This window comes from Fringilla coelebs (assembly GCF_963513975.1).
Source record: "Fringilla coelebs genome assembly, chromosome: 7".
NCBI lineage: Eukaryota > Metazoa > Chordata > Aves > Passeriformes > Fringillidae > Fringilla > Fringilla coelebs.
The window spans coordinates 14,364,216-14,390,380 of NC_140035.1; the positions used below are offsets into that span (position 1 = coordinate 14,364,216).

A 26,165-nucleotide genomic window follows, 5' to 3' on the forward strand; every position below is an offset into this window, starting at 1 on the left:
AGTCCTGGCCTGGTGTATCAGCCACTTCCCACAGGATTTTGCATATTAATGCCGGGGTAGCATCTGCTTCCCAGCAGTGCCTTTGTGCTGCCACCAGACAGGGCACCCAGGCACACAGCTGTAGCTCTACACACTGCATTTATTCCAGGCCAAGTGGTTTTTCACTCCAGTTGCTTCTTCCCATCCCCCAAATTTCCCAGTGCTTCTGTGAGAAGTGCTGTGAAGTCTAAGCCAGCAATGTGAAGGCTCCAAGCCCCGGATCTGCACAGTCCTGTGGGACCCTTGCTCCAGGAGCTGAGCTCTCTAACTCAGTTTTTTCTGCCACTCACTGTTCATGGCAAAGGCCATCAGATCAGGCCACTTTCTGACAGGGGAGCCCAGAGAGAGAAGCTTTGCACAGGCTCTGAAAGTTGTGTGTGTGAGGTGGAAGCTTGTCCATGAGCAGCTCGAACAAATTTTAGCTGAGTGAGGAACAGGAAGAAAGTCACTGACCCATTGCCCTGAGCCACCTGAAAGTGCAGAGTGTTTTGAAGTCATTCATTAAAGGCAGTTCTGGGGACACAGAGGCTCACAAATTTGTACTCACAAACCTTCAGTGCTGCTCAGCATTGCACCCCCAATCTGAGATGCAGGAAGCATTAGGGCACTCATGGAGCAGCTTTCCAGAAATAAACAAAAGCTGCTTTGTCCACATCTCCCCTCCTGCGTTTCAATCTGCTCTGAGTTACTAGAGCCAAGAAATTAAAACATTCTGGGTCTGAGACTTGGGATGAAACTACTGATGTGTCCAGCCTGTGGCTCATGGAAAATTGAATCAAAAGCTGTAGGGACTCTCAGAGAGCAGGCAGCTTCTTCCTTCCCCTCAGCAAAGTTTCCCCATGATGTCCCCCTAATTTCAGTAGTTCATTTAAGTCTGGAGTCCTAATGGGTTGCCCCTTTTTCCTCCATGTGGTAAGTGACCTCAGGCCTGGAAAAAAACCACACAGAGATCGCAGTTTGAAGGAGAGAGCAGGAGTTTGCATTCCCCCACTCCCCTGTACAACTGGGCACCGTCACCAGCACCATCTTTGCCTCCTGGTAGAGTGACCCACAGAGGGCCAGGAACTGGACAGACCAAAATCCCTACAGACATGACCCTGGTCTCTAAACCACTGTAATGTCTCTCCAGTCCAGATGATGCTGATTAAGCAGAAGTGTCTGGATGTAATGTGCTTCCTTATGGCTGAGGCACTAATGATGCTCAGCAAAGGCACGCAGTAATTAATGCATCTTCAGGCATTGCCCCCACAATAAATCAATAGCTATTAAGGATAATTTATCCCATTTTTAATAGTCACCCAGGTTTCCCCATTCTGAATCCTGATTTTAAATCACCAGTCTGTACTGTGACTAATTCACAACAATGCTTTTCAGACAAGAAAAAACCTGGGTCCTTGAATGACTTTCACAGACACATCAAGATGTCCTTTACCTGTTGTGTGCACATCTGCAAAAGTCCATCAAGAATCAGGCTTGAAGAGACCAGAGCATCAGAGTCAACACCTCCTGTGCCATGCCATGATTGTGTGAGAGCAGTAAAGTGAAAAAGGGGGTGATATCAGAGAGGAGAGCGCTAAGAACCCTCCATCTGCCTCCACCAGCCCTCACGCCAACACAGCAGAGTCTCAGCAGGAGGAGATCAGGATTAATGGCACAACTATAAACACATGGAGTCTCGACTGCTCAGTCACAGACTGTGTGCTCTGTTGCAGTAAATCCCACAATGGCACAGTCCTTGCCTGGCCCCGGAGGCAGGCACACCTAGGGTCTCCAGCGGATGAACACATTTGAACAGCTGCGAGGTGTTATAGCACTATTGCGGAATTTTCAACCAGGAGGCAAGTGAATATATAGGAACTGCCAAGGAGAGAAAGAGCAGACTCCCAAGGGATGCTCCCAGAACCACTGAGAAGAACAGGGGGCCTCTTTGGACCAGCCCTTGGCAATCCTTTGTAAGTGTCTCAGACATATGAATCCCTGTGCACAGGGAAGGAAAACCCACACAGGTAAAATCCACTTGCTCCCAGAAACAAAAATTGAAACAAGAATAAATAGACTTTGAAATGTCTCTAGTACCTTTACCTGCAGAGGGTTCTTTGTGCTTATGGCAATGACGTGATACTTGTAGTAACACAGCTCACAGCTCCAGCAGCCTCTCTCGCTAATCCATTTGATCAGACATGGCTGGTGCGTGCACTTCACAGATCCATCGCATCGACACGGGCTCAGCAACTCCCCCTGAAACAGACAGACAGCATCAGCGAGGCTCCCCTCCTTCCACAGCACACGTGGCAGGCATGGCAGAAACTCCCTTATCCACCATTTGAACTTTCTTCCTTTTTTACCTGGTTTGGCTCAGGCAATCATGCTGTTTCCAGCCCTTTTCCTCTAATAATGCTTGGACAATACTGTCGGGGATGTAATGGTCTCAGATACTGGGGTCTTACATGCCTTGTCACCACTGAAGGAAGAGCTGGATGAGCAAAGCTCTTACCACTCCAGAGGACCCACAATGACCCCAACCAGCGGACACACCTCTGGCAACCGGACACCACCGGTTGGTTCATTGCTCAAGGTTTTGTCTCTCTGCTGCCTATTTTAGAAAGTGAAGAGGTTGGTGGTGGTGATAAGTTCTGAGACAGCCTCTGCTGCAGACTGATGTCCTGCTCAGACCCAGGGAGCTTCCTCAAGCCCAGGCATGCAAAATGTCCTCAAATTTCTCTCCCAAACCATCTACCATCCCAGACAGTCACACTGGTGAACTACAGGGCTGGCTATTTGCACCCTAGAAGCAAGCGAGATGGAGAACAAATTGTGTTCTGGCCTGTGACCCAGACAGTTATGAGTGGTGGCTGAAACACTGAACCTCCTAGCTCATTCCCTTGTTTCTGGTGCAGCTTTTAACAGGGTATCCATGAACACCCCGTATTATTCTGATCTATCTGCTATTATCCTGTTAACCATGAGACTAAATTCCTCTGTGCACACAAGCTCAGGAGCCCTTTACAGTTTTTTGCCATCGCTTATTTAGGTTAGGAGGAAGCCATTACATTTTACTCCTCACTGTTTAGTGTTTAAAAGCCATAGTATAGATTCCAGTAGTCTCTTTAGCTGTGGTCCAAGATGAAAAATCTTTTAAAGGCAGAATAAGATTATCTATGGGACAGGGAAGGTTGGATCATACTGTCAGCACTGGGGAGAAGATACTTGCTCTTACAGCCCCGATCATCATCACTAGCCTGACGGAGCACCAGGATAACAGACCCTGGCACTGGACACTGCTGGATATGGTAAAAGACATCCATTCCAACTGCCTCGGGTTATAAACCACATCCTGCTCTTGCTAACCCTGGTGGGAAACTGTCACTACATCAGGACTCAGGTCCTGAGGAACTGAGGACCACACTGGGCAAGAGTGATACTTCTTTTTACAAAACCTAATGCAAACATGTTAATCGTTTCATTTGTTTCAGCTAGGTCACCCAAATATGTCATCTTTTATGAAATTTTAGCAAAACTGTAAATAACTGTTTATATTACAAACACAGTCTTGGCTCTACTTGTTACTGGTTTTCATTACATATTGGAGGGGATACAAAGGGATGGGGAATCAAGGAGAGTTGTAGGCTCCATGAACCTTTTCCACCTGGCAAAGGGTGACATGACAAAGCAGAAGAAGGGAAGTAGGGAAGGATTAGATGGGAGAAAGGTGCACATGGGAATGAGCACTGACATTTGGCACTCAAACTCCCCATGTGAGGTCCAGTTTGAGGGGGCTCAGGTTTGGCTGTGCATGTTTGTGCCCTTGCCTGAGACTGGGGTGGGACATCACCAGAATGATTAGGACCCCAGAAGAGCAGGTACTGCCAGACAGGATGCAAACTCCCTGCTCACCAAACCGCTTCCACACCAAGAGCCAGCCTAGTACAAGGACCACTGCCCTGTGCCTCTGGTCTGCCCTTCTCATCTCAGTCCCTGGTGCCTTATTTTGTCAACAGCTTTGCCCCTCAGAACACAAGTGCAGCCCCAGCGGCAAGGAGGTCACGCAGAATCCTCCCGGATCTGCAGCATCCCTGCCTTTCCACCTCACTGCACACCAGGGTCTCTTGCAGGGCTCAAAATGGTGAGTGCAGGACCTGGGCTTTGTCTAACGAGCAGCTGGAGGCATCGATGGTGAGAGATCAGGAATGGAGCGGAATGGAGCAGGAACTAAGAGCAACAACCTCCAGGCAAAGGCAGAGGGGAAAGCTGCAGCTACAGCCTGGACTCGTGTTGGCTCTGTAATAAATGAGTCTCTGAAATCTGAGCTTCTCTCTTCAGAGCCAAGAGATGTTCACAGATGTCCTACAGCACCATGGGGACCCAGTCTCCCTCCCTAACTGTGATGCTCAAACACACAGTCCTGCCAGCTCCTACAACCTCAGGATTCAGCTGTGGAGATGAATCCCCCAGTAAGTTGATTTTAGCAAATCTAGCAAAAACTCAATTTATCACATTTTCTCCAGCTGTCTGAAATATTACATCCTTGTATGTGGCACACAGCTATTTTTGCATACTGTGAAGCCCAATTCTATCCACAGCAGGCATTTGTAAAACACTGCCACATGCACACACGTGCACATGCACTCCTGCACCAGCAGAAAAACAAACACCAGGGGCATATTAAAGGACTAAATCCTTTGTACAGCAAAGGAGAAGGAGTCTCATTGCTGGCTGTACAGAGAACTCAGAAACAGACCATTGGCTGTGATACACAGGAAGGTTTTGCTGTACAGAGTCCTCTGCTGCCAAAAGCTACAGAAACACAAAAGCAAACCCAAAGTGAGACAAAAATCACAACAATTAGAGATGGAAATTAAATCCCTAACACCCATTTTTGCAGGTTTGTAGAAGACAGGTCTGCACAACATATTCTCCAGTGCTCAAACAGCAGAATTCCCACCAAATCCCTTTGGGGACTGCTCTCCAAAAACCCTTTGAAGGGTCTATTTCCCTTCTTCACAACATTTATTTTTGCAACTTCCCATTGCAGAGTCATATCCCATCACTGGGATGAGTCTAAGCAGCATTTTTCCTTTGTCAGTAACTAGTGGAGAAATGCTCCCCAACTGCAAGCTTCCTCCTCAGTTTTCTCACTACCATCTTGTTCTCCTGAAACACTGAAGTGCGCTTTGGAGTCAGGGCACTTTTTTTTCCTTTTTTTTTTTTCCAAGTCTAAATTAGGAAAAAAGCCAGAGTTTAACAAAAAGGGAAAGGTGCTCTGGCTCAGCCACAACCATTTCAAACATACCCATGAAACGCTCTTCCCTACTTCTGGAAAGAGCAATATACTGATCAATTATACATATAATATTCTTCCCTATTTCTCAATATGATGGAAGCTTGTCTCAAGGAGCAGCAAGGGCGAGGCCAGGCTGAACTGGCTTTACCCTGAGGAGGGCAATACTGCTGGAGATGCACCAGTAGTGCAGCTCTGCTCCAGCTCTGTCCTTTCTGTCTGAATTCCCAATCTGTCCCCACTGCAATCTGTCAAAGTGGTTAATGATTATCTGGCCCCTGCTATTTAAAGCCTACTAGCAGGAGTGCTGAGAAAGAATGGGGAAAAAAATTATTGCCAGTGCATGTTTGCGGTGCTCGGTATATCCAGGGAGAAAATAACCACGTCAGGAGCAGCGTCACCCCTGTTGAGTGGTGGTGGCAGAGTTTTGCCTGGCTTTTATCTGTCATTTATCAGTGCTGGGAGCCCATCCGCAGCTGCAGCTGCTCGCCCACCAGCAGGCAGACAGGGGATGTGTTTCCCAGGCCTGTTCTTTTAACTGCAAATTAAGTACAGCAAATTTGCCCAGCCAGTCTCCTTTAAACAGGGCAGGGCTGGGGATGATGGTGTCACTGGGCCAGGATGTGGTTGGTCACCTGGGTTGGCACAACATCCTACCACCACAACCACTGAAGCAAGCATTTTGAAAGCCAGTGCAAGCTGTACAGAAAACCAAGAGAGCTGATGATGATCTTAAGACCTGCAGTTTTTTCTTCACCTGTGCATTTTTCCTGCTCAGGTTGCAAAGTAGCAAAAGCATCGGTGAGAGGAGCAGTGCTCTGGGCCAGAGCAGGTCAATGAGAAGACACTGGGGGAGTTGTACCGTCACAAGGGCTGCCACCTCTCTTTGGGGGTGTACATGCAGCTGCTCTGCTCCTCACAGATCTGCATGTGTGCATCTGACTGCTAGCATTTATGTCTTGTTTGCAGAAGGAAGCCAGGGTCATTTAATTTCAGGTCTTCAGCTGTGTCTCCTAAATATACTTAAATCTTCACATCGAGTTTAAATGCAATGGGAAGTTTTATTACAGCAAATAAATGCCAAATGATTTCTATTTTAGGAACATAATTACAGACAAATTAAGTAAAATGGCAAAGAGAAGCCCATTGTTACACAGCTGGTAAACTTCAATAACCATGTACTAATGACCACTCTGTCTTCACACACTTACAAGAGTTGCCCTTCTATCCTTTTGAACTAAACATGTTATTACCAGCATCTCAAATGCTTCCCCATGCATGCAAGCCCTGTGTCAGCCAGCAACAGGCAACAAGGGACATGGAGCAGGTACCTATATGTGTATACATATGTATTATATTGCATGAAATTCTCCAGCACTGGGGCAAATTGACACAGAGTGTGGACCCAGAGAGGAATGGAGTTAGTTCTCCTGTGGTGTCAGGACAGCACAGGACATGGTTATGTATGGAGCTCTGGTGAGATGGCATTTCCCCAAGCACCTCAGCAGAGCTGGGTGCTGATCTCAATCTCCATCTTGGAAGAAATCTGCTGAGAGGCTTTTCTTGACCCAGGTGGGGGAATACCCTAACTGGGAACTTCCCTAAAATCTGGAGATCCTATAGGAGCATCCACGCAAGTGATTACAAAAAGAAATCATACAGACTGCCATCTCTGTGACCAGAATTGGCTCACCCCACAGCTCCCCCTCAAAACCCGATATCCCTGTTCCATTCAGAGACAGCACTGCCCATGGCAGGCAAGATCTGTGTGCCCTGAGGTGCTATGAGTTCCCCCATCCCAACAGTAAGAGAAAAATGCAGTCCCATACAGGAGAAAAATCCAGCTCTGGACAATTGTTTCTGTTGCCTAGCTGTAATTTTATTAAGTCTGTGACTGCCTGGCTGAAGCCTCTGGTGTGTGCTCTTGGCCTGGCAGTTCCCTGGGTCAGGACCATGGCCCTGCAGGGCTCAGCTGTGGCAGAGGTGTGGGCTCCTCTCCAGGATTCCTCCATCTCTTGGCAGTAGGAAGGAGCAGCCACAGCTGGGCATGTCAGGCTGAGGGCTCTGAGATGGGCGTAGAAGGAGCACAGCTCTCTGCTTTATCATGGTTTTCTGCAATTTTCAATGGGTATTAGCTGTTCTGTGTGCCTCAGGCATCTCTGCCTACAGGCTGGTTGTGAGCAGACAGGGATCTCAGCTTTAGTGCAGCCAGCAAAACCATCACACAGCCCTCTGGGACCACCAGGAGTATTTTGGTGATGTCTGGGAGTGTGGGATGTGTCTCACAAGGTCCTGAGCTGAAACCCCACATTTGTTCCAGCGAGTCTTGTCTGAAAAGCCATCATGTCTGCAGAGCTCCCAGTGCTCCAAAAACAACACAAATTGCCTTTCCACCCACAGAGGCTGCTGCTGTGGCACCTGTGAGGAGTGCTGAGGCTGCCACACTGCTCAGGCTTTTTCTGCACCTCTCTGATGAAAACACAAAAGGCTGCAGCCACAGCTGTGAGGAGGGCAGGGTGGGACCTGCTTTGCATCTTCCTTCTGCTGGAAAACTCATCCCACCACTATCACAAGAGGCATGAGTTCCCAGCTGAGCAGCTGATGCCCACAGCCTCTGGCTTCACCGTGGACCAGGGAAATTTTAAATTTTCTCTGTGTGCAGTGTTTTGTGCCTGTCACCACTGCTGAGACAGACAATGACAGAGGTGTCAGCTCAGAATGTGGGAGTGGGATGGAGAAGTGGGAAGGGAAACTTTCCATTTTCTGAGCGTTGCCATTCCCCGAGGGACTCTTCTTTCACTGCAGAACTGAGGGACTACCACCTCATCTGGCTGCTCATCAGGGTAGGAACAAAGCTTGCCTATGTTTTAAGTCAAAACATGTTTTTTTTGGTTGAAGCAGATGACTCAAGAGTCTCAGCTGTGCTGGAGGCAGACAGTGGGTCAAATCCCTGTACCCATGCCCAACAACAGTGCAGGGATGTGGGGGAGAGGCATCTGACAGGTCCTTTCTTGAGGCTGTTCAGCAGAGAATAGGAAAGTCCCAAGAGGGCCCTGAGCTGCACCACTGCACTGGATGCCCTCTTTACCAAATTGCTCTGCTCCTACTCTGCCACCTCTGCACTCCACCTTCCCAGAGGGTCAGCAATGGTGCCACAGACTCAGCCAGGCAGGAGCAGCAATGGGTTTCCTCTGCACACAGATCATCTCTCAGCTCTGCCCAGGAGCAGGGAAGAGGATGCCTTCTCTTCCACCCTTAATTGCTAAAACCTTAAAGAGTTCTGCAGGGCAGGAGGGTGGGAGAGAGAAATGAAGACAAGGAATAAAATCTCATGAAGAAAAGAAAGAAGGAAGAGGCTTGAGAAGTCCTGGGTGCAGAAAGCCCAGCGCATTGGAGAGGCGGCTCTGGCTCACTCAGCCAGGAGCCTTTGCTGTGGTGACTCATCCTGGGAGCAGTCTGGAGTGGTGGCTCTGCCCTTGCTCCTTCACTGATTTCCAGAGCAAGGTGATTGAACACAGCTCCTCTGAGCTTAATGTGATCTGTCAGGGAGCTGGGGCGCATTTGCCTTGGTAACAGAAGAGAAAACAGGCAAGTTGCAGAGTTTAATATCAAATATTTGGACATGACCCAATCCCTTTTCACTATAAAAAAGGAAAAAAGGACTTTATCTAGGCTAGGGCTGTTTCAGTATTTATCTGACAGCAACTTGGTCATGTGCTTGCCCACAGCCTGGTACTATCCAACAGCTCTGGGAGTTTCTTTGCCACCACTGGTAAAGACCAAAGGGAGTTGGTTCAGGAAGGGCTGGATGTCTCATGGCTTAACACCAATTTCCTTCAAAGCAGCAGAAAAAAATTGCATTTTTATGAGAAACAGAGAATCACAGGGCATTTTATGTGCAATGAGCTATGGAGTACTTTAACACCTGGTTTCAGGCCACTGAAAGGTGAAGGGCAGAGAGCCATTCAATTGAAGTCCCACTTGGCCAGGGAAGGGAGACAGCACAGAAAGGGATGCTGGAGATTGGTTCTCATTTGAGTCAACCACTGCAGGGGAAGTGAGAGGGAAGGACAGTCCCTAAGGGTCCCCTTAACTGAGAGGAAAGATGCTGAACTCCATCTCTGCGTGCAGGTCTTGCCAACAGACAGGCCCTTCTCAGAGGAGATTTGCTGAACAGGAATCCTGACCCATCAGTTTTCCTCAGAGCCAATAAGCAAATGAGAGCAAATCAGAACAAGGCAGTCCTCAGAGCAAATCAGCTCCTCAGCAAACACAGGGACCTGCAAGCACTCCTGCCATGTCGTGCTGCCACCAGCAAACCCATGACAAAGTAGCTGAAACTGATCCTGAAAAATTGTTCCACTAGCACAAAGTTGAACCTTACCTGAAATACAGAATAAGGAATCAGAAATTAATAATTAATAGCCCAAGGAGCAGAGAGGTTACAGGATATGGTATTTATTTGCTTTTCTCTCTACAGAAGGATATTCACAAGAAAAATTACTTATGTGTTCTACAGCCCACTTCATCCTAATGTCATTGAACACGTTTTTGATTAGCTGATTTAAGTAATTCTTACTAAATGTTGCTTGGTTGCAAGGAATCAAAAGGCAAGTGTGTCAAATACCACCTGCTGTGCCTCATCAGGTGTGATAATAGCACCGATTAAGTGAAGAGCCTTCGGTGCATGGAAGTCACAGTATTGCACATGTGAAATCAAGATACCTGAACACCCCTGAGCACTTGGGTGTTGCACTGAGGTCAGCCCCAGACTCATCCTGAATACAGAGTGGAGCCATTTCAGCATCCCAGAGAAGAAATGCCATGACCGGTAGCTCCTGGGCTTTCACCCAAGGCACTGAGGGCTTTAAGCTTCTGGAGATTTACTGTAGACCCCAAGGAGGCAGAATACTCGAGTTACTTCTGACAAAAGAAATCCACAGTTGTTTCACTCTGGCTCTTTTTAATTAAATTTAAAGTATTTCAGACAATACTTAGATTTATTCTGTGTGAGATACAAGAGGGAACTCAATTTTGCTTCCTAGGATGAGATGCTGGGATAAATCTGATGCGACACCATGAAGTCAAACAACTCTTCAGCACAAATCAAGTACCCTTAAGTTATGCCTTCTTGTAATAAATCTACAACCAATTACAGAAGTTTTCTTTATTTTTTGTGGGGGGGGGGGGAGTACAAAGAGCTTATTCACTAGAGAAAGCCTCACCCAAATAAAATCTTTCTAAATATACTTAATTTTTTTATAGATAAAAAGATAGCAATTATTCCTTATTATCTCTAAGTTCAAAGTATAAAGTTAATGCTTTCAGAATACAAGTATCATACAATGCAATTCTTATCCGAGATGTGCTCATAATTCAGCAAATTGAACTTTGCAGCTACTTCCCTGGGAAGCTGTTCATAAAGATATTCAGCTAATGGCCATTTCAGGAAACATTATGCTATCAGCTGCTGAGGAACAGCCATGGAAAATCTACAGAAATGGATGCTGCTTTGACTCTCCAGATGTAGACCCCACTTTTAAAGACAGTAAAACAAACAGACCAAGGCTTTTGTTTGTTTCTTTTTTTCCTCAGAGAAAGCGGAAAAACCCTTCAACATTAGACCTGAGAAAATCTTTACTCTGTAATATTTGCCTGATCTTCCTGGGTTCTTCAGGAATGAGAAAATGGCCAGGTGCTACTGGCAGTCGTACAGAAGTGAGATGTTCCTTCCAAAAGCGCAGCAACTGCTTAGGAACCACTTTGCCCTGGCACCAGCAGCTCATCAGTGGAGGGGAGCAGATGATGGCAGCCAGGATTTGAGGGTTGTCATTTGCCATAATACTCTCAAGTGACCGCAGTCAGGACTGAGGGCAGTGCCGTGAGGAACCGAGGGGGCCACGTGCACATTCAACAAGTGGAAGTCAATAATAAGGTGCAAACAGAAGCACAGAGCAAATCTCCACTACTCGAAAGCAGTGTTTCCCAGCTGGGAGTGGAGATGAGGACATGACAGGAGGGACTGTCCCAACAGGTCTGGATGGGAATGGTTATGCAGGAGCTTTTCCTGCTCCATTTGGGATGGTCAAGACTGGCAGCTCAGAGATGAAAACCCTCCAAAGCTACATCTGTCTCCAAAGCTGTTGTGTCTCCTGTGGCATGAGGTACAGCTCAAATGTGGGCTGCTGGCCTTGGGGGCACCTGGGGTGAAGGCTGAGGACAGCCTGGCAGGGGGCTGAAAGCAGAAGTGAGGTGGGAGACAACACACACATGGCTGCTGCAGCAGCTGGGGAGCTGTGATATAAAATAATGAGCGTGGTTTGTTTACTTTTGGCTTCACTAGCACTGCGGGACTGAGCTGGTTCATTAAGACGTGGCCTGATCCGCTTTTCCTTTCTGCCTCCCAGACTCAAGGAGAAGAATATGCAATTACAAAGTTCACTCATGTAGAGCCCTTCAATTACTGGGTAACTCTGTTATGGCTTTTCCAAATGTTTCAAGACTCGTGCAATAGGACATGACATCTGAAGTAATTCATTTTTCATCTGCTGATTAGCAGAAATTAAAATGGTTCTCAGAACATCCTAATTTATGTGAGATCAAGTTCCTTACTGTCTTAGTGGCGAAGGCATTTCTTTTTAACGTCTCAGGCAACGCTGCAAGCAGAGATGCTGAACAAAAATACATGAAGGAGGCAGCCAAGGGGTGAACAGAGGCCCACAGGGTCAGCAGGGCGGTGGAGCTCCAGAGCCTTGCCTTGCAGTCCTGCCATAAGGTCACTTAAGTGTTTGGCAGGAAGTCAAAATGCTCGCTGGCACAAACGTGCACGGGAGGCAGAAGCACCTCCTTTGGAAATGATGCAGCTACAGAGTGAAGCTAAACTGCCTTTACTGGCAGTGAGCTGAAAACCAGCCATAAATATAAAGGGTTTCTTCTGTAGGTGTCTGCCAGCAGCAGCAGAGCAGCTGCCTGAGGGATACACTTGTGCCAAGATGATGGATACCACTCAGGATCCCAACAGGCAGAACTTCCAGCAGCACCTCTCCAGCGGGATCCAGGGAAGTACTCATGGGGCTGTGGTGGGGGGTGTCTGCAGGGCTGGCTGCTCAGAGGGCTGCGAGTCAGATGGAAGAGCGACAGCACGGAGCAGCCTGAGTAAGGAATGGGATAAGGGAGAGGATAAAAGCAGGAGGTCTTACACCATTTGGCCATGGCAAGAGTGGTCACATTGCCCTTTCATTTGCTTTCTGTTTTCAAGGCATCCTGGGAAAGTAGGTGAAGTCCCCTGGGGAAGACTGGGATTAGGAGGCGGGGGAGCATGCTCTCGCTGACTCTCAGAACCTTCCTCCCTGCCACCACAGGAGCCTGCTCCAGAGCTCATAAACCCACAGGCCCACTTAGCTGAAGTGCAGCAAAAATACACCATGGAAAAAGGCAGCTTAATCCCCAAATCCTTTTGCATAGTGTGACAACTTTCCAGTCAAGAGCGGCCCAATAGGATAGAGCCAGAGTTACCAGTGGCACTGACTGCACTGTCCCCAGGGGAAGCTGCACAACACTAATTATGATTTTTTCAGTGCTGCCCTGGCAAAAGGCCTCCTATATACAAAGCTGCATAAATCCATGTGTTTCAGTCTTTGCCTGCATACATCTCCTGGAAAGCCTTCTTGTATTTTCCTACTTCAGCTGGGGAATCCAGCTTTCCCTTTCACAGGCAGAGTATGAAACAGAAAGGAGAGAAAGTAGAAATAAATGTAAGAATAGCTGTAACATTAGTCAAGTGGGCTATAGAGGCCATTTTCTTTTTTTTTATCAGTCTTTTGCACAAGTTGAAGACCAGGTTTACTAGTGTGTATAAAAGTGAAATACATACACACAGATGTGCATATATAAACACTGCCAGGGCTTTGAGGTTTCAGCACTATCAGTGCCCAGGTATTAAGCATTACATAGGGCTGACTTATTATCTGACTCTGTGGTAATCTTTTGAAGATCTACTGATTGGCAATTTACATACTAACAAAAACATCAACACTGAGGCAATGTCAGATGCTATGCACAGCTATGCTCCACTCCACAGGTGGCTGAACTTCAAACAGTGGCCAAATAATTTGTATCCCTCAGCATGAAAGATGCCCTATTGAAATATGAATTATTATTGCTCTGTTATTGTTCTTTATTGTGCTTTGTCAAACAGGTTCTCCTGCCCTTTTCCCATGGGATTTGCTGCTTCAGATACAGAACCTCAAGATTCCCCCAACCACACCTGGATTAGTCCAGCTCTGTGAACTATGTCCAGTCAGACTGGGCTGTGGCCTTCTTTAGCTACAGGTTAGGCTGCCTTTCTCTGAAACAACACATCTCCTCTATAACAACTTACAGTTCTTTCAGCAAGTTGTGTCTCCATGCAGGAAGGTTCAAATATCTGTTCCTGAGTTCCAGTGGTGAAGATTTTATTGTCCATCTAACCCGCACTTGGCTTTACGGATGGGGTTGTCCCTTACATCCACCCAGCTGCTCTACTCCACTTTCTGGTGCAGCAAGCCAGGAACAACATGAAAATGCTCAGCCCACTTCCCTGACAGTGACCTGCTGTATTCTGGCAAGACTCATCACTCCTTCACTGTTGTTCATGCTGCAAGCAGCTGGGATGGAATAAGGGCACTGGAGAGAGAAGAGGAAAGAGGGAAGCTGTTCTCATTGCTTTGTCCTGGATGTCATGAGTACAAAGGGATGGGGCTGCAAGCACCAAGAGTTGAGTTCTTTTAGTACAACACTCCTGGGCTTTGTTGTGATTTTAAGAGGTTTTTGAAAGCTCCTAGTGTTGTTTTTCTTTTTTTTTTCCCTGCCTTTGCAGAGTTGGGGTTGGTAGAGAGATAAGCACAGAAATGATCACTATCCACATGTGTATTTCCTGGAGGAAGTCCCACTAACTGCACAGGGCAGGGTATTGTGTAATCAGCTACTCATCTGCTCTTTGGTGTCAAACACTGAGAAATTGTGTCTGCAGAGCTGAGAGCATTCAAGCAAGACTAAAGAAACTCATTACCCAGCTATCACCCTCCACTGTGATGCTCCAGGAATGGGAAACACCTGCAGCAGCCACAGATGCTCCTCATGGGCTGCGGTGTGATGGGAGCTGCGTGGGGAAGGCATGGGCAGAGTGGGACCTGGCAACAGTTCTCCCTCCCTCAGTTCTGCTGATGTCCTGCTGCTGGGTTTGGGGAAGGCTCCATCTTGTGATCCTTGCTCTTCATTTATCTACATACGTCCACAGTGTATAAAGATCTTGAAAAAACCGGGCAGTTGAAGAGAAGATTATTAAGCATGGCTGGCCACCTGTCTGCATGGACATTGATCTCCACTGGTGTGTCTTTGTTGCTCTGGCAGTCAGAGCATGTCCAGCCTAAAGCACTGGGGCAGCCAGTTCTGCTCTGGAGGCAGGTACCATCCCTGCAGCAGCCCTGTTCACCTGCAGAGGTGCTGTTTATCAGAGGCCCTGCCAGTGTTTTGTGACAGCAAACTGAAACTTTAAGGAAAAAGAAATTACCTTTCTACTTCACAGCCTCCTGGTAGGCGGGTTCTCCTCTTCAATATGTTTATATACAAATTCTCAGTCTGCCTTCTGCGTCCTGGGTGAAATGAATGGGCAACTGCAGATGATTTTTTGTTTCCAAAATGAGTACCTCCAGCTGCCATGCAAACCTGGGAAGGGCCAGTGCTCAGTGGTCCCTTGCTGCAGGGATGGCAGAGCAGGGTCAAGGTGCCCTGGCAGAGATACAACACCTGTATTCAAAGCTCTTGCCCAAACCATGTCTGCCTTCATCTCTGGTATCCACACATTTCCACAGGTAGTAAATACGTTTCCAGGTTTTCCTTTTGAGGGGCAGTAAGTATGAAATGAAAGCAGCAGTGCCTTCCAGCAAGGCTACCAGGGCCTGGAGGGTGAAAATACCCCATGTCCTCCTGACCCCTTCCTTGGGCCTGGCCACATTCCTGGGCTCTGGCAGCCACCATGGAAGCTGAACAAGATCTCAGGGTGGGACCTGCATCCTGGCCTTCACTGCTCAGGATCTCCTCCAGCTATTTTGCCCTCCTGCTGCTGGGAGAAGAGCAACGGGTTTTGAATTTTTAATTTAATTCCTTCTCTTTATTTCTTTGGAGATAACGGAGATGAAAGTCTGCCTGGTAACAGTGCTGAGGAACACAGGCACACAGGGGGCAGGTCTTGAAACGTGCTCTGCTGCACTGCCACGTGTTTTAGGGCTGGCCGTATTACAAACTGAAAGCAGGGTGTCAAAGTCCCTCCTGACCGTTTCGTTTTCTGTTTAAATTCATTGCTTAATAGGAAAAAAGTAATAATCCAAGCCTGCAGCTATTAGACTTGCCCACGGTTACAGAGGGGAGCTTGCCTCCCTCCTTACCTGAATAGGTTTCAAGGAAACAGGGACATAAGCTGAATGAGATTTTTCCCAAGGTGAGCCAAAAATACGGGCATGTTTGCCTCCACAGGAATGATTTTATTTGCACAGCCTGCAGGTAACTTGGGCACGTGAAGGCAAGGCTGGCGCTGGAGCACAGGAAGAGGGGAGGGAGGCGGAGGGGAAGCGGCCACCTGGGTGCAGTGCGATGGAAGGGAGTGAGGTGCGAAAGCGCAGAGGAAGCGGAGCTGCGGGAGTGCGCTGAGAGCAGCGAACAGGGGCTGGAGCAGGGAACAGGGGCTGGAGCAGGGAACACGAACACGGGCTGGAGCAGGGAACACGGCCTGGAGCAGGGAGCAGGGGCTGGAGCAGGGACCGGGGGCTGGAGCAGGGAACAGGGGCTGGAGCAGGGACCGGGGGCTGGAGCAGGGAACAGGGGCTGGAGCAGGGAACACGAACACGGGCTGGAGCAGGGAACAGGGGCTGGAGCAGGGAACACGAACACGGGCTGGAGCAGGGAACAGGGGCTGGAGCAGGGAACACGAACAGGGGCTGGAGCAGGGAACACGAACACGGCCTGGAGCAGGGAGCAGGGGCTGGAGCAGGGAACACGAACACGGCCTGGAGCAGGGAGCAGGGGCTGGAGCAGGGAACACGGCCTGGAGCAGGGAACAGGGGCTGGAGCAGGGAACACGGCCTGGAGCAGGGAACAGGGGCTGGAGCAGAGAACAGGGGCTGGAGTAGGGAACACGGGCTGGAGCAGGGAACACGGCCTGGAGCAGGGAACAGGGGCTGGAGCAGAGAACAGGGGCTGGAGCAGGGACCGAGGGCTGGAGCAGGGAACAGGGGCCGGAGAGGCGACCGGGGGCTGCCGGCAGCCCAGAGCAGCCGGCTGGGCAGTCAGAGCCGGGCGGGAGCCTGCCGAGATGGGTTATTTGCTTTTCCTTACGGGACAGGGACAAACCACTGCTAGGACTGAACGTGTTAAAGTTACACCACCTCGAGACTGCCGGCAAATCCAGCCCTGCCTTAGCCTGGGTGATGCTTTGCTTCTCTGCCTCGGGCCTTAGGATTTTGGGCAGAGGGGTCTCAGGGTTGATTATCTGCTCATCGTCCCACGGCACAAGCCCTTCAGAGCAGGGCTGGCCCAGGCTCTGCACTGTCCACAGCTTTGCACAGATCCTTGTGCACACTGTTTTCCAGAAGCAAACCCAGTGTATTCCGTGCATTAACTATGAAGCAAACTCAGATATGCACAGGCAGTCACTCAAACCTGCCTCGCTCTGCCATCACCTTCCCTTTCCTCCCTGTCTGCACTTTACATCACCTCTCTACAGGCATGAATTTCTTCTTTTTCGTTCCAGACTGTCAGGAGGAGATGGCAACAGACAGCTGCTTATCCTATGTCATGTCCACCTGCAGTGTTGTCTCAGGAGGAATATCATACATTACAGCTGTGAAAGATGATGGGACAGTACCTCGGGACAGACACAGGGAGTGGGGGCCTACATGGGAAATGCCATAATTCATCATTGCTGTGGGTGTAGTCAGGCTTTTTACACATTGGCAGTCAGTTATGGAGATTGTCACACATAGAAAAGCTTCCCGGTTCCCACCAGGCAGCAGAGGGAGGATCCTAAAGTGCCCTAGAGGATGAAACAGTCCTACTACAGTCTTAAGGTATTAATATAACTCTAAAAGCATCCTGTTTAAAGGAGAAAATATTTCTGGGTGCCTGACTTCAAAAAATACAGTCCAAGGGGACCCCAGGGCTTCCCCAGCTCAGACCTCTCCTGCAAGGACACACAGCATCTTCACGGCCCACCTGCAGCTGCTGCAGCCTTCCACCTCAGCAAGACTGACCCAGGAGAAAGCCCACTGGGCTTATTTCCACATTCCTGAGGGACTGTGCACACACCTGAGTATCCTGTGCACACCTTTTAAGAGTGCAGAGTGAGGCTGTTTTAGGGTTTGGATAAGGCAGTGGGGTGTCCTCTTGGGCTAGCGGCCAAGAGCAGTCCCAGGATGCCCAGGAGGGGACTCTCCATAGCTGAACTGCCTCTCAGAGCAGCTGTGAGGAGGTAATTTTAAGGTCTCTATTAAAGCAGGGAGCTGTCTGGGTATGGGTTTGCTATGGGTCACACAGGAAGCTTGGGAAGATTTTGCTGGCTCTCTAGTGCTGCTGCTGCTATTTGGGTGGCTGTGTCCATGACAAGCTTTGCTGAATTCTATAGATCTCTATCTGTAGATCCCTACAGATAAAGATCTATAGAAGGGAGCCTGTCCCTAGAAGCAGGATGGAAGGAGGCTGAGCTCCCTTTCAGTCAGCAATGTTATGGCCTTTGTTTGGCTTTAGTGAGTTGTGGAATGTAACTCTGAGCCATGCAGGATTCGTTTCTCTGGGACAGTGACAATGCTAGGCTGTACCTCCTTTCTAGGAGGGCTTAGCTCACTGGTTTTGCTGTCTCATGGGGAGCAGGTACCACTGATTTTTCTCAGCCTCCCCTTTCCTGTCTCCTCTCCTTGTCTCTATGGTCATGCAGTGCAAGCATGTGCTCTGTGAACTCATTCCCAGGCATGGATTAGAAGTGTTTCATAATGAAATGCAATCTAGGTTTTTTACTAAAACACAGCTATTTTCATGTAGAAGAAAAAAAAAAAAAAAGTAAAAAAACCCCCTCTGGCAGCCTGTGCTGACGAGAAAACACTTAAACCCACCTCTCATCAAGGAATTTGCCCTTGCCCCAGTCCAGGCAGCCCCAAGGGGACCCATCTGTTCTCAGTGCAGCCAGGTACAAATGGAAGCATGAGCTCTGAACTGAGCTGAGTGGGACTGCTCCTGCATCCACCTTTATTTACTCTGGATGTTTCCCAGGTACAGAATTTCTCAAGAGCAGATTAATGGCTGAATGTGAGTAGAGAGCCGTCATGAGCTTTTTAACCTGATGCTAAACACACTTCATCTTTAAGCATCTGTGGTTCAGAAGCCCCTCACAGTACTCCAAACCCTAGAGAAGACTTTAAGCTCTGCAGTGTGCAGGACTAGAAAATGAGACTGCTGTAGATGTAAAGATTGTAGGTTATGTCTAACACACCTCACCCTTGCTGTGTTCTATGCTCCAGACTTGTTTCCTCTACCATGAGCCTGAATACAGACCCTCAGCCAATGGGGAAGGAATGTTTTTCACCAGAGATCTGATCCAGTTCTATTTTTTTTTCTTTCTTGAACCTCAAGAGTTTGATATGGTCTTGGGGCTAAAAATAAGTTTTCTGTCCACAAAGCACTGTTTCTTTCATGTTCAAGGACTGGAATAATGGGTCTGCTCACATAGTTTTTTTTGTTTGTTTGTTTTGGTTTTTATTTTCCCTGTAAGGTAAATTTTTCACTTTTTATCAAGTCAGCTGATGCACGCTCTCTGCAAACCTTGCTGTAGACTATGGGACTGCACCTTCACCTCCCCAGGCTCACAGAAACATGCCATTGCAACCCAGCAGCCTTTCAGGTAGGTATTTACTTATTTCTGTAATTTTGCTGTAATTCTGTGGGTCTGTGAGTTGTGAAGTGGTTCTTGGGAGTGCTGTTACTGCTCCTTGTGTTGCTGTGAACCTGTGATCAGGCATCACTCACGTCTGACCTGTTGTCTTGGGCTCCCTGCAAATGCAGGGAGCAATAATCCATCCACCATAATATGTCTTTACCAATCATTTTTGCAACTGTGACAGAATAAGGTACTGTGAAATTGAAGACCGAGATTCTTGAGAACAATTATGAAACCCATATCCTAAAAATGCTCATTTCCTTCTTGCAATTTTGTGTTTTCACTTATACTTTAAGAAAACTATTGTAGCTTGTATTTTCTGAGAGACAAGCACTGCCAGCAGCAGACCCAAGATGCTGTTGAGTTCTTTGGGATGCTTTTCCTCAGGGCAAAGACTTTCCTCCCCCCATTCTACTGAATGGCTCATTAGATCCTATTTAGGTGGAAACAGTACTTATTTCACTTGGGAGATACTCAGAGATGTGTGCCAGGCAAGCTCTCTCTCTCCCTGGAATTATTTTGAAGGATGCTCCTCTGCAATACTACAGTAATTGTAAAAAGATCACCCAGGTGTATTAGCAAACTGGAAGCTTTGAGTGATGATAAATGAGTGATAAGCTGTCTACTAATTTGAGGTTTATCTGTTCCCTCATGTGTGTGTTAGTTTGGAGCTGGCTGCTTTCAGGTGATCATGGCTGGTTTCAGACTTGCTTGTCCTGATTTAGATTTGCAATGCCCAGAGGGGGTTTTGCACAGGCAAATACCCATGTTAGAAACAGCAAAAGAAAAAGACTGGAGAAGCACAGGTAGGCCTGCTGTGTGTGTGGCCTGATGGGAGCTGCAAGGTCAAGGAGGTCAATGATTACTTGGCAAAGTTCAAGGAGAAGCAATTGGAGAAAGTGAACAAAAATCCCCTATGTGGCAAGGGTCCACCTTAGCTGGGATGATGCTCTTCTGGGCTGAGAAGGAGTTTCCCTCCACACTGACTCTGCTCCAGCCACCATGTGTCGTGAACCACAATGCTTCTACTGTTTCTGTGGGTATTAGGAATAACACACCTTCATCCTTGCAGTCAGAGAAATAAAAGCTTAAATGTATTCAAAGGAGGCTCTTCCAGAAAGAGAGCCCTGTTGGGTTTGACTTCAGAGGAAGGAGTTTTTGGTGCTGAGATTTTGTTGCCTTGTCCAGTATCTCCTGAGGGAGGGCAGACCATGGCAAGCAGCTCTGGGCTGTGGTCACCAGCCACACGTCTGCCCTTGCTAACTGTGTGAATGCTTCTGTGTTCAGAAATTGGAGCCTGCTTTCAGCAGAAAGGTGTAAGATTGAAGAGATCACTTCAGCTACCAGCTCCAGCCTCCTGTTATTGCGTGTCATAAATTTGCTCTCAAACGTGCTCTGCTTCATTGTAATATCAGTTCAGTTTAATGACCCAGCTCCTTCTGGAATGTTCCTCCAATAGCTCCCTACTTGGTCAGTTGGAAACTTGTGAGTTTCACCCTGAATTCATTCAAGCTCTATCTATATTAAATACTCCTGTTGCAGAATAATTTGGGGAAGCTTGAACAGCTTGAACTTTCTACCCAGAGTTATGTGTCTCCTGTGTATTTACAGGGACAAATCAGGTCAGCAGTTTCTTTTTCCCTGGGCTCCCAAGCTCCTGCTCAGGAAGCCACCTTGGATTTGTGTGTAGCCTGTTTCTGCATTGCTGCTGGATTGAAACTGCACTGCAAGCATGGTGTGGTCCCTGTGCCACCCTGGCCCAGCCTTGCCTGCAGCCAGACACAGGTATCAATACTGCAGAGGACAGTAGGGACACCCTGTGTTGCAGGATCACATGGATCTTTTTCAGCCCAGATGCACTCTGGTCACTTAAAATTACTGATCCCAGAGTTCCTCAAGGAGCTCAGTTATCTTCGCTTTTCTGGGGGTAGAGATATCAGACACAAGGAACCATCACCCTTCTGATTTTGATGTGTGCAGGACTTTACAGCAGCAAGTGCAGGAATATTATTTGTACCAGAAGGCGTATACTGGAGCCTTGTGAGACCAGCCTGTGTGAAGTGGAAGCCTCACAAGTTACTCCTAAAGCCAAGGGATCTTTAAATGATGGGAACCCCTAGCTACAAAAAGCCAAAAATACAAAAGAAAAACATGAAGGAGCACAGCAGCAAAAGCCCAGATGAGCTGAAAATTTCCTTCAGCAAAGCAGAGCCCTCAGTGTCCCTCTTGTCTGTGTTTCCCTCCTAGGCCCAAGGCAGACCGTGATGCTCTAAGCCATGGAGTTGGGATGGGGGAGAGCTGGGGAGATTTCCACTTCTCTTTAAGGGCAGAATTCCTGTGCTTCCTGCTCATCAGTTCAAATGTTGCATTGTCCAAACAATTCATTGCAGAAGGGAATTAAACAAACATCTCCTTTCATTTCCACAATAATAGTTTTATTCCTGGGAAACCTTGTTTGCTGCATAATAATTTAATGGGTGTAAGACAAATATACTGATTAACTGTTTCTAAATTTACTCACTTGGTGCAACAAAAGGGAGCTTAATCTTGCAATGAAGTGATTTGAATGATGGGTACCTTTGAGAGGCAGATCAGGATATGAAGTCAAATAAGGAGCTGTGCTGGAGAAACCTGCTGCTCTGTTTCTCTGTGCTTCCAGCTGTTCCCGCATGTGGGGCAGAGCACTGAACTGGAGGCAGAGGTTCAGACCTTTAAAATACCCTCAGTGCCATTCAGTACGAGGCAGTCCTTCTCCCAGGTGTGCTCAGGCTGGCTGTGGCAATGGCAGTGCCATACCATGACCTCAGATTCACAGGATGTACAAGAGGGAAGTCTGGAGCGTGTTATTTTCTGTTTGTCACCTTTTGAAGTCTATGGCCATTTTCATACCTCATCCTGTGAAGCCAGTGGGAGGGTGCAGGCAGAGATCTTGAAGTGCTTTCTGGACCCCTCTGGTGTATCACCTCCCTGCGCACATGAGCAACAGTACTCAAATAATAGTGCTAGAAAAGCACTGAGGTGGTGAATGCATTTCCTAGCACCTTTCTTCTGCTGTTTCTGCACAGGAAGGGTACGGCTGATGTTTCAAATCCCCCATGGCTTGGAGAATTTGGCCTTTGGGTTTCAGTGTAGCCCGTGAATGAGGCTGGTGGCCAGTTCAAAGGCTTATTCTGCAGTGAGACATCTTCTATTTCCCATCAAGGGAAAACCCTGAGTCATGGTGATACCTCATTCAGCTCTGATGTCTGGACTGGATTAATAACCTGTTCAGCTTCACACAATTGTAAAGAGGGAGGGCAAAAATCCAATGGGCTGCCACTAAAACTAGTTCACTCAGGCCTGCAGCCAACATTCCAGATGTTCTGAATCTTCTGGGACATGTGGCAGAAAGGATGAAAACAAAACAAAAAAACCCAACTCAGCTCTTTAACACTTAATTCACATAAATGTTTATGTTTTTTCTGATCCATGTGTCTATGGCTTGTGAGAGTATGAATGCACTCTAGGGATGCAGGGAAAGATTTAAACCATAATCCCTTCCATTTCAGACATTTAAGAAATATAAATGCACCACAAGAGTAACTGCTTCTCCCAAGTCTAAGAGATGTTAGTAGTAGTACATGAAAGGAAAGGTCAGAAAGGACAAAAGAAGATTCAATCTTACTCTCCAGCAAATTCAACAGGAAACCTCTTTTTGACTGTGCTGAAATTGGGACCTTGAAGAAAGTGTCTCCTGCTGAAACATGCTGAGGATATTTTAAAACCAGATTAATAAATAATTGGACCATCTGCATCAGAGTCTGTAAGTGGAGTGACACATGGAGGGTGCCTGTAAATGGAACAGCTTCAAATATGCAGAGTAAAATACACAGTGGAATGGATTATTTTTTTCCCAGAATAGACTTAATTATTGCCCATTTGCGTCTCAATGGCAAGCACAATGAGAGACACTGCCTTAGAGATGGGCTGATTTCTCCTAAGAATGGAACAGATAGATAGTAAAAGATTGTGCCTGCCCTGCAGAGGTGACAATCACATTACTGAGACAGAGCTGAGTCAGGAGCAATACCAAGGAAATGGTTTTCTTGAGGCTGGGGAGCAGATCAGCTTCCCATTTCCTAGGATCCAGCTGGGCCCCTTTGCTGACAGGAGATGATATTGCCTCTAAGGCCACCAATATCTGTTGAATCACCTCCCATCACTCCTGGGCACTGTTTGTCCTGCACTGGACAAGTGTTTTAATTAGTGTTCCTCTTGGGGCTGCAGCAGTGGTTGGGGTTAATGCTTTCCAGCCACAGCCTTCATAAGAGCAGGGTCAGACCAGAGCTCTTTGAAAGAAGCTACTTCTGGACCACTGTGTTTAATAACTCCTAATCCCTCTTTTAGGTGTTTTATCTTTTTTTTTCTCCTGCAGTATCCCAAGGAAGTGAGCTGCCCAGCTGATGCATTATGCTTCCTTGTGCTGCTTTTTGATCTGGCAACTGGGCACCCTTTGGCTCTTGTACTGGAAGAAGTGATGAGTAATTAACTGTTCCTTGTTCTTGATGCTGGATTTTGTAGCTTTCTACCCTGAAGTCTCCACTACCATTCAATTTCTGACCCAAGGTGAACTAGTTATTTAGCTTCTTGCTTTCTAGAAACACACCGATGGAAGGTGGTGTATTTTTTGGGGGAAAATGTCTCATTTGCATAACCTATAGATAGTAGCAACATCAGCCTTTTTTAAAACCTGAAATGAAGAGGAACACTGAGAGAAGCAGTGACAGCAAGAGAAACAGTTTGACTGAGAGACAGAGTGTGGGATTTATCACATCTACTGTGCAGTGCTCCCCTGCAGACTCTCCATCTGAGCGTGGCTCCCTGAGCTCCTGGTTTAGGGACAAGTCAAGACAGGTAAGAGAGGACCATTAACCATCCACAGCAAATGAGTTAGTCTTGACACTTCCTTGCTGGGCCATATCTGTTATTGATCCATGCGGACAGTGCTTGGTTTCTAGATGTTTCTGAAGTTATTTGGGGTGCAGTGTGCTCACCTTCCCTTGAACACCTGGAAATTTCTCATCTCCAAGGCAGAAATTATGCCTCAGAAAACCTGAGATGTGGTATTTTTAGTCTTTGTGCTGCACAATCACACTGACTAGAATTTAAATTTTTTATAAATGCAAACATGTTTTTGATCAGTTGATGTCTCGTTTACACTAATAGAATTAGCTTTTAGAGAGATAACTCCTTATTTTTAAATTGTAGTTGAAATTGCATTATATATATGTAGAGGGGAGACAGTCTCTTCTGTTTTGGTTGATTGAAATATATCTTTACTGTGAACAATGCACGTCATATTTTTTTAGAGAACAAAAGAGAAAAACCTATTTGTCACTTCAGCTCTTCATTTAGTGTCCTCATGAGCAAAGAAAGCAGCAGCATTAGCATGAAGCAGGTGCTAAATATATAAATACATGCCAAAGACCTAGAAAAGGGTCCTTACTCATGGTAGCAATGGATTCTATCTCTAAAAAAAATTATAAAGGAGTAGAGATAATTACATAAATATAAAGATGTAAATAAAACTACAGAGGAGTAGAGCATCCCCTTGAAAAAGGGAAGGTTCCACCTGGGTAGTAGAACAGCTAAGGCTTCCAAGAACAATCAGGCCCTAACTTCAGACAGTATGTGACCTGAGGAATGCGACAATACCAGGACTGTATCCATGAGTGCACAACGGCAGGGGTACCAGGAGAAACAGAGCCTGCAGCTCCTCCCTCCAGGCATTGCCCTGCCACCAAGGCAAGGCCATGACCAAGGACCTCACCTGAGCAGGTGGTTAAGAGATGATGGGAACTAAAACCGTGGGACAGCGTGGAGGAGTGAAAATAGCAGGTGTTGCCACGTGGATCCTGCCCTCTCCCTTGCCTCTGTTTCCCCTAATGTCAACGTCAAAGAAAAATGCATAAACAGAGATGAATCAAAATAGCTGTTTTGGCCAAGATGGACGTGACACATCCATGCTGCAACATCAGGATAACCCATGTTCCCTGCTTCCATCTGGGGAAGTCTGAGGCCAGTTCCTGATGGCATCAGTGGGTGCTTGAACACAGCTCTATACTTAGCCCCACCAGCCCTCACCATGTGAAGATCCTCCAGTGGAGTCTCCAGTCGTAACCTGTAGCCAGACCCATGGGATGGCAAGACAATATTTGTGAAATCAGCCTTTTATGCTCTGGGGTCTTATAGTCTTAACCCTCAAGGGTAGGAAGTTGATTCTCATGAGCAACTTTCAACCCAAACCACCTAACCATCCCCTGCTGAAATTCATGACTGTGGGTTGGGGCAAAATGGCTGTCAGTCTCTGTAGGAGATTTTGGACAGGAAACAGAGATAGCTCCAATTTGCCACTGCTGGCAGGTTTGATAATGGTTTAATCCTCATGCAGTGTCTCGTCTCTGCATTCAGGCATTCAATAAATGTAAAGCAGAAATAAAAGAACTGCCTCATTAAAATCTGGTCACAGAGCTGGAGATAATACCCCTGTTTTTGTCAGATATGAAGTCACGCAAGCCCCAGCAAGGAAGGGAAATGATGGATGGAGTAAAATGTTCCTCCTGTCCCTCAGACACCCCCTGCTCCTCTGCGGCACCATCCGCGGCTGCAGCGAGCGCGTACCATCTCTGGCAGTAATGAGTGACTGGCAGCGCTGCACGGGTCCCTGCTGGGGAGCTGTCAGTCAGGGGCTCCCGGGAGGAAAGAGTGAGGAAGTGGGAGGATCCTGATTGAAGAAACAAGCCCTGACGCAGATCTCCAGTGACGAACTCCCCACCCTCTTCAGAGGATCCAGATGCTGCCCTGAGGGCTATGTCTGAGTCGTGTCAATGTGGCTCCTTCTTCCCTGCT

At 47.4% G+C, this 26,165-nt stretch overlaps 1 protein-coding gene across 1 annotated transcript in view; it reads right to left on the reverse strand.

Moving 5' to 3' along the window:
* MARCHF4 (membrane associated ring-CH-type finger 4) overlaps positions 1-26,165 on the reverse strand; it is a gene marked incomplete at both ends in the record, with an annotated part of 93,628 nt that overhangs the window by 25,635 nt on the left and 41,828 nt on the right. The window contains one exon of the mRNA XM_084208891.1: positions 2,122-2,277. Within this exon, the coding sequence (XP_084065017.1) occupies positions 2,122-2,277 (156 nt within the window). The remainder of the gene's footprint in view (positions 1-2,121; positions 2,278-26,165) is intronic.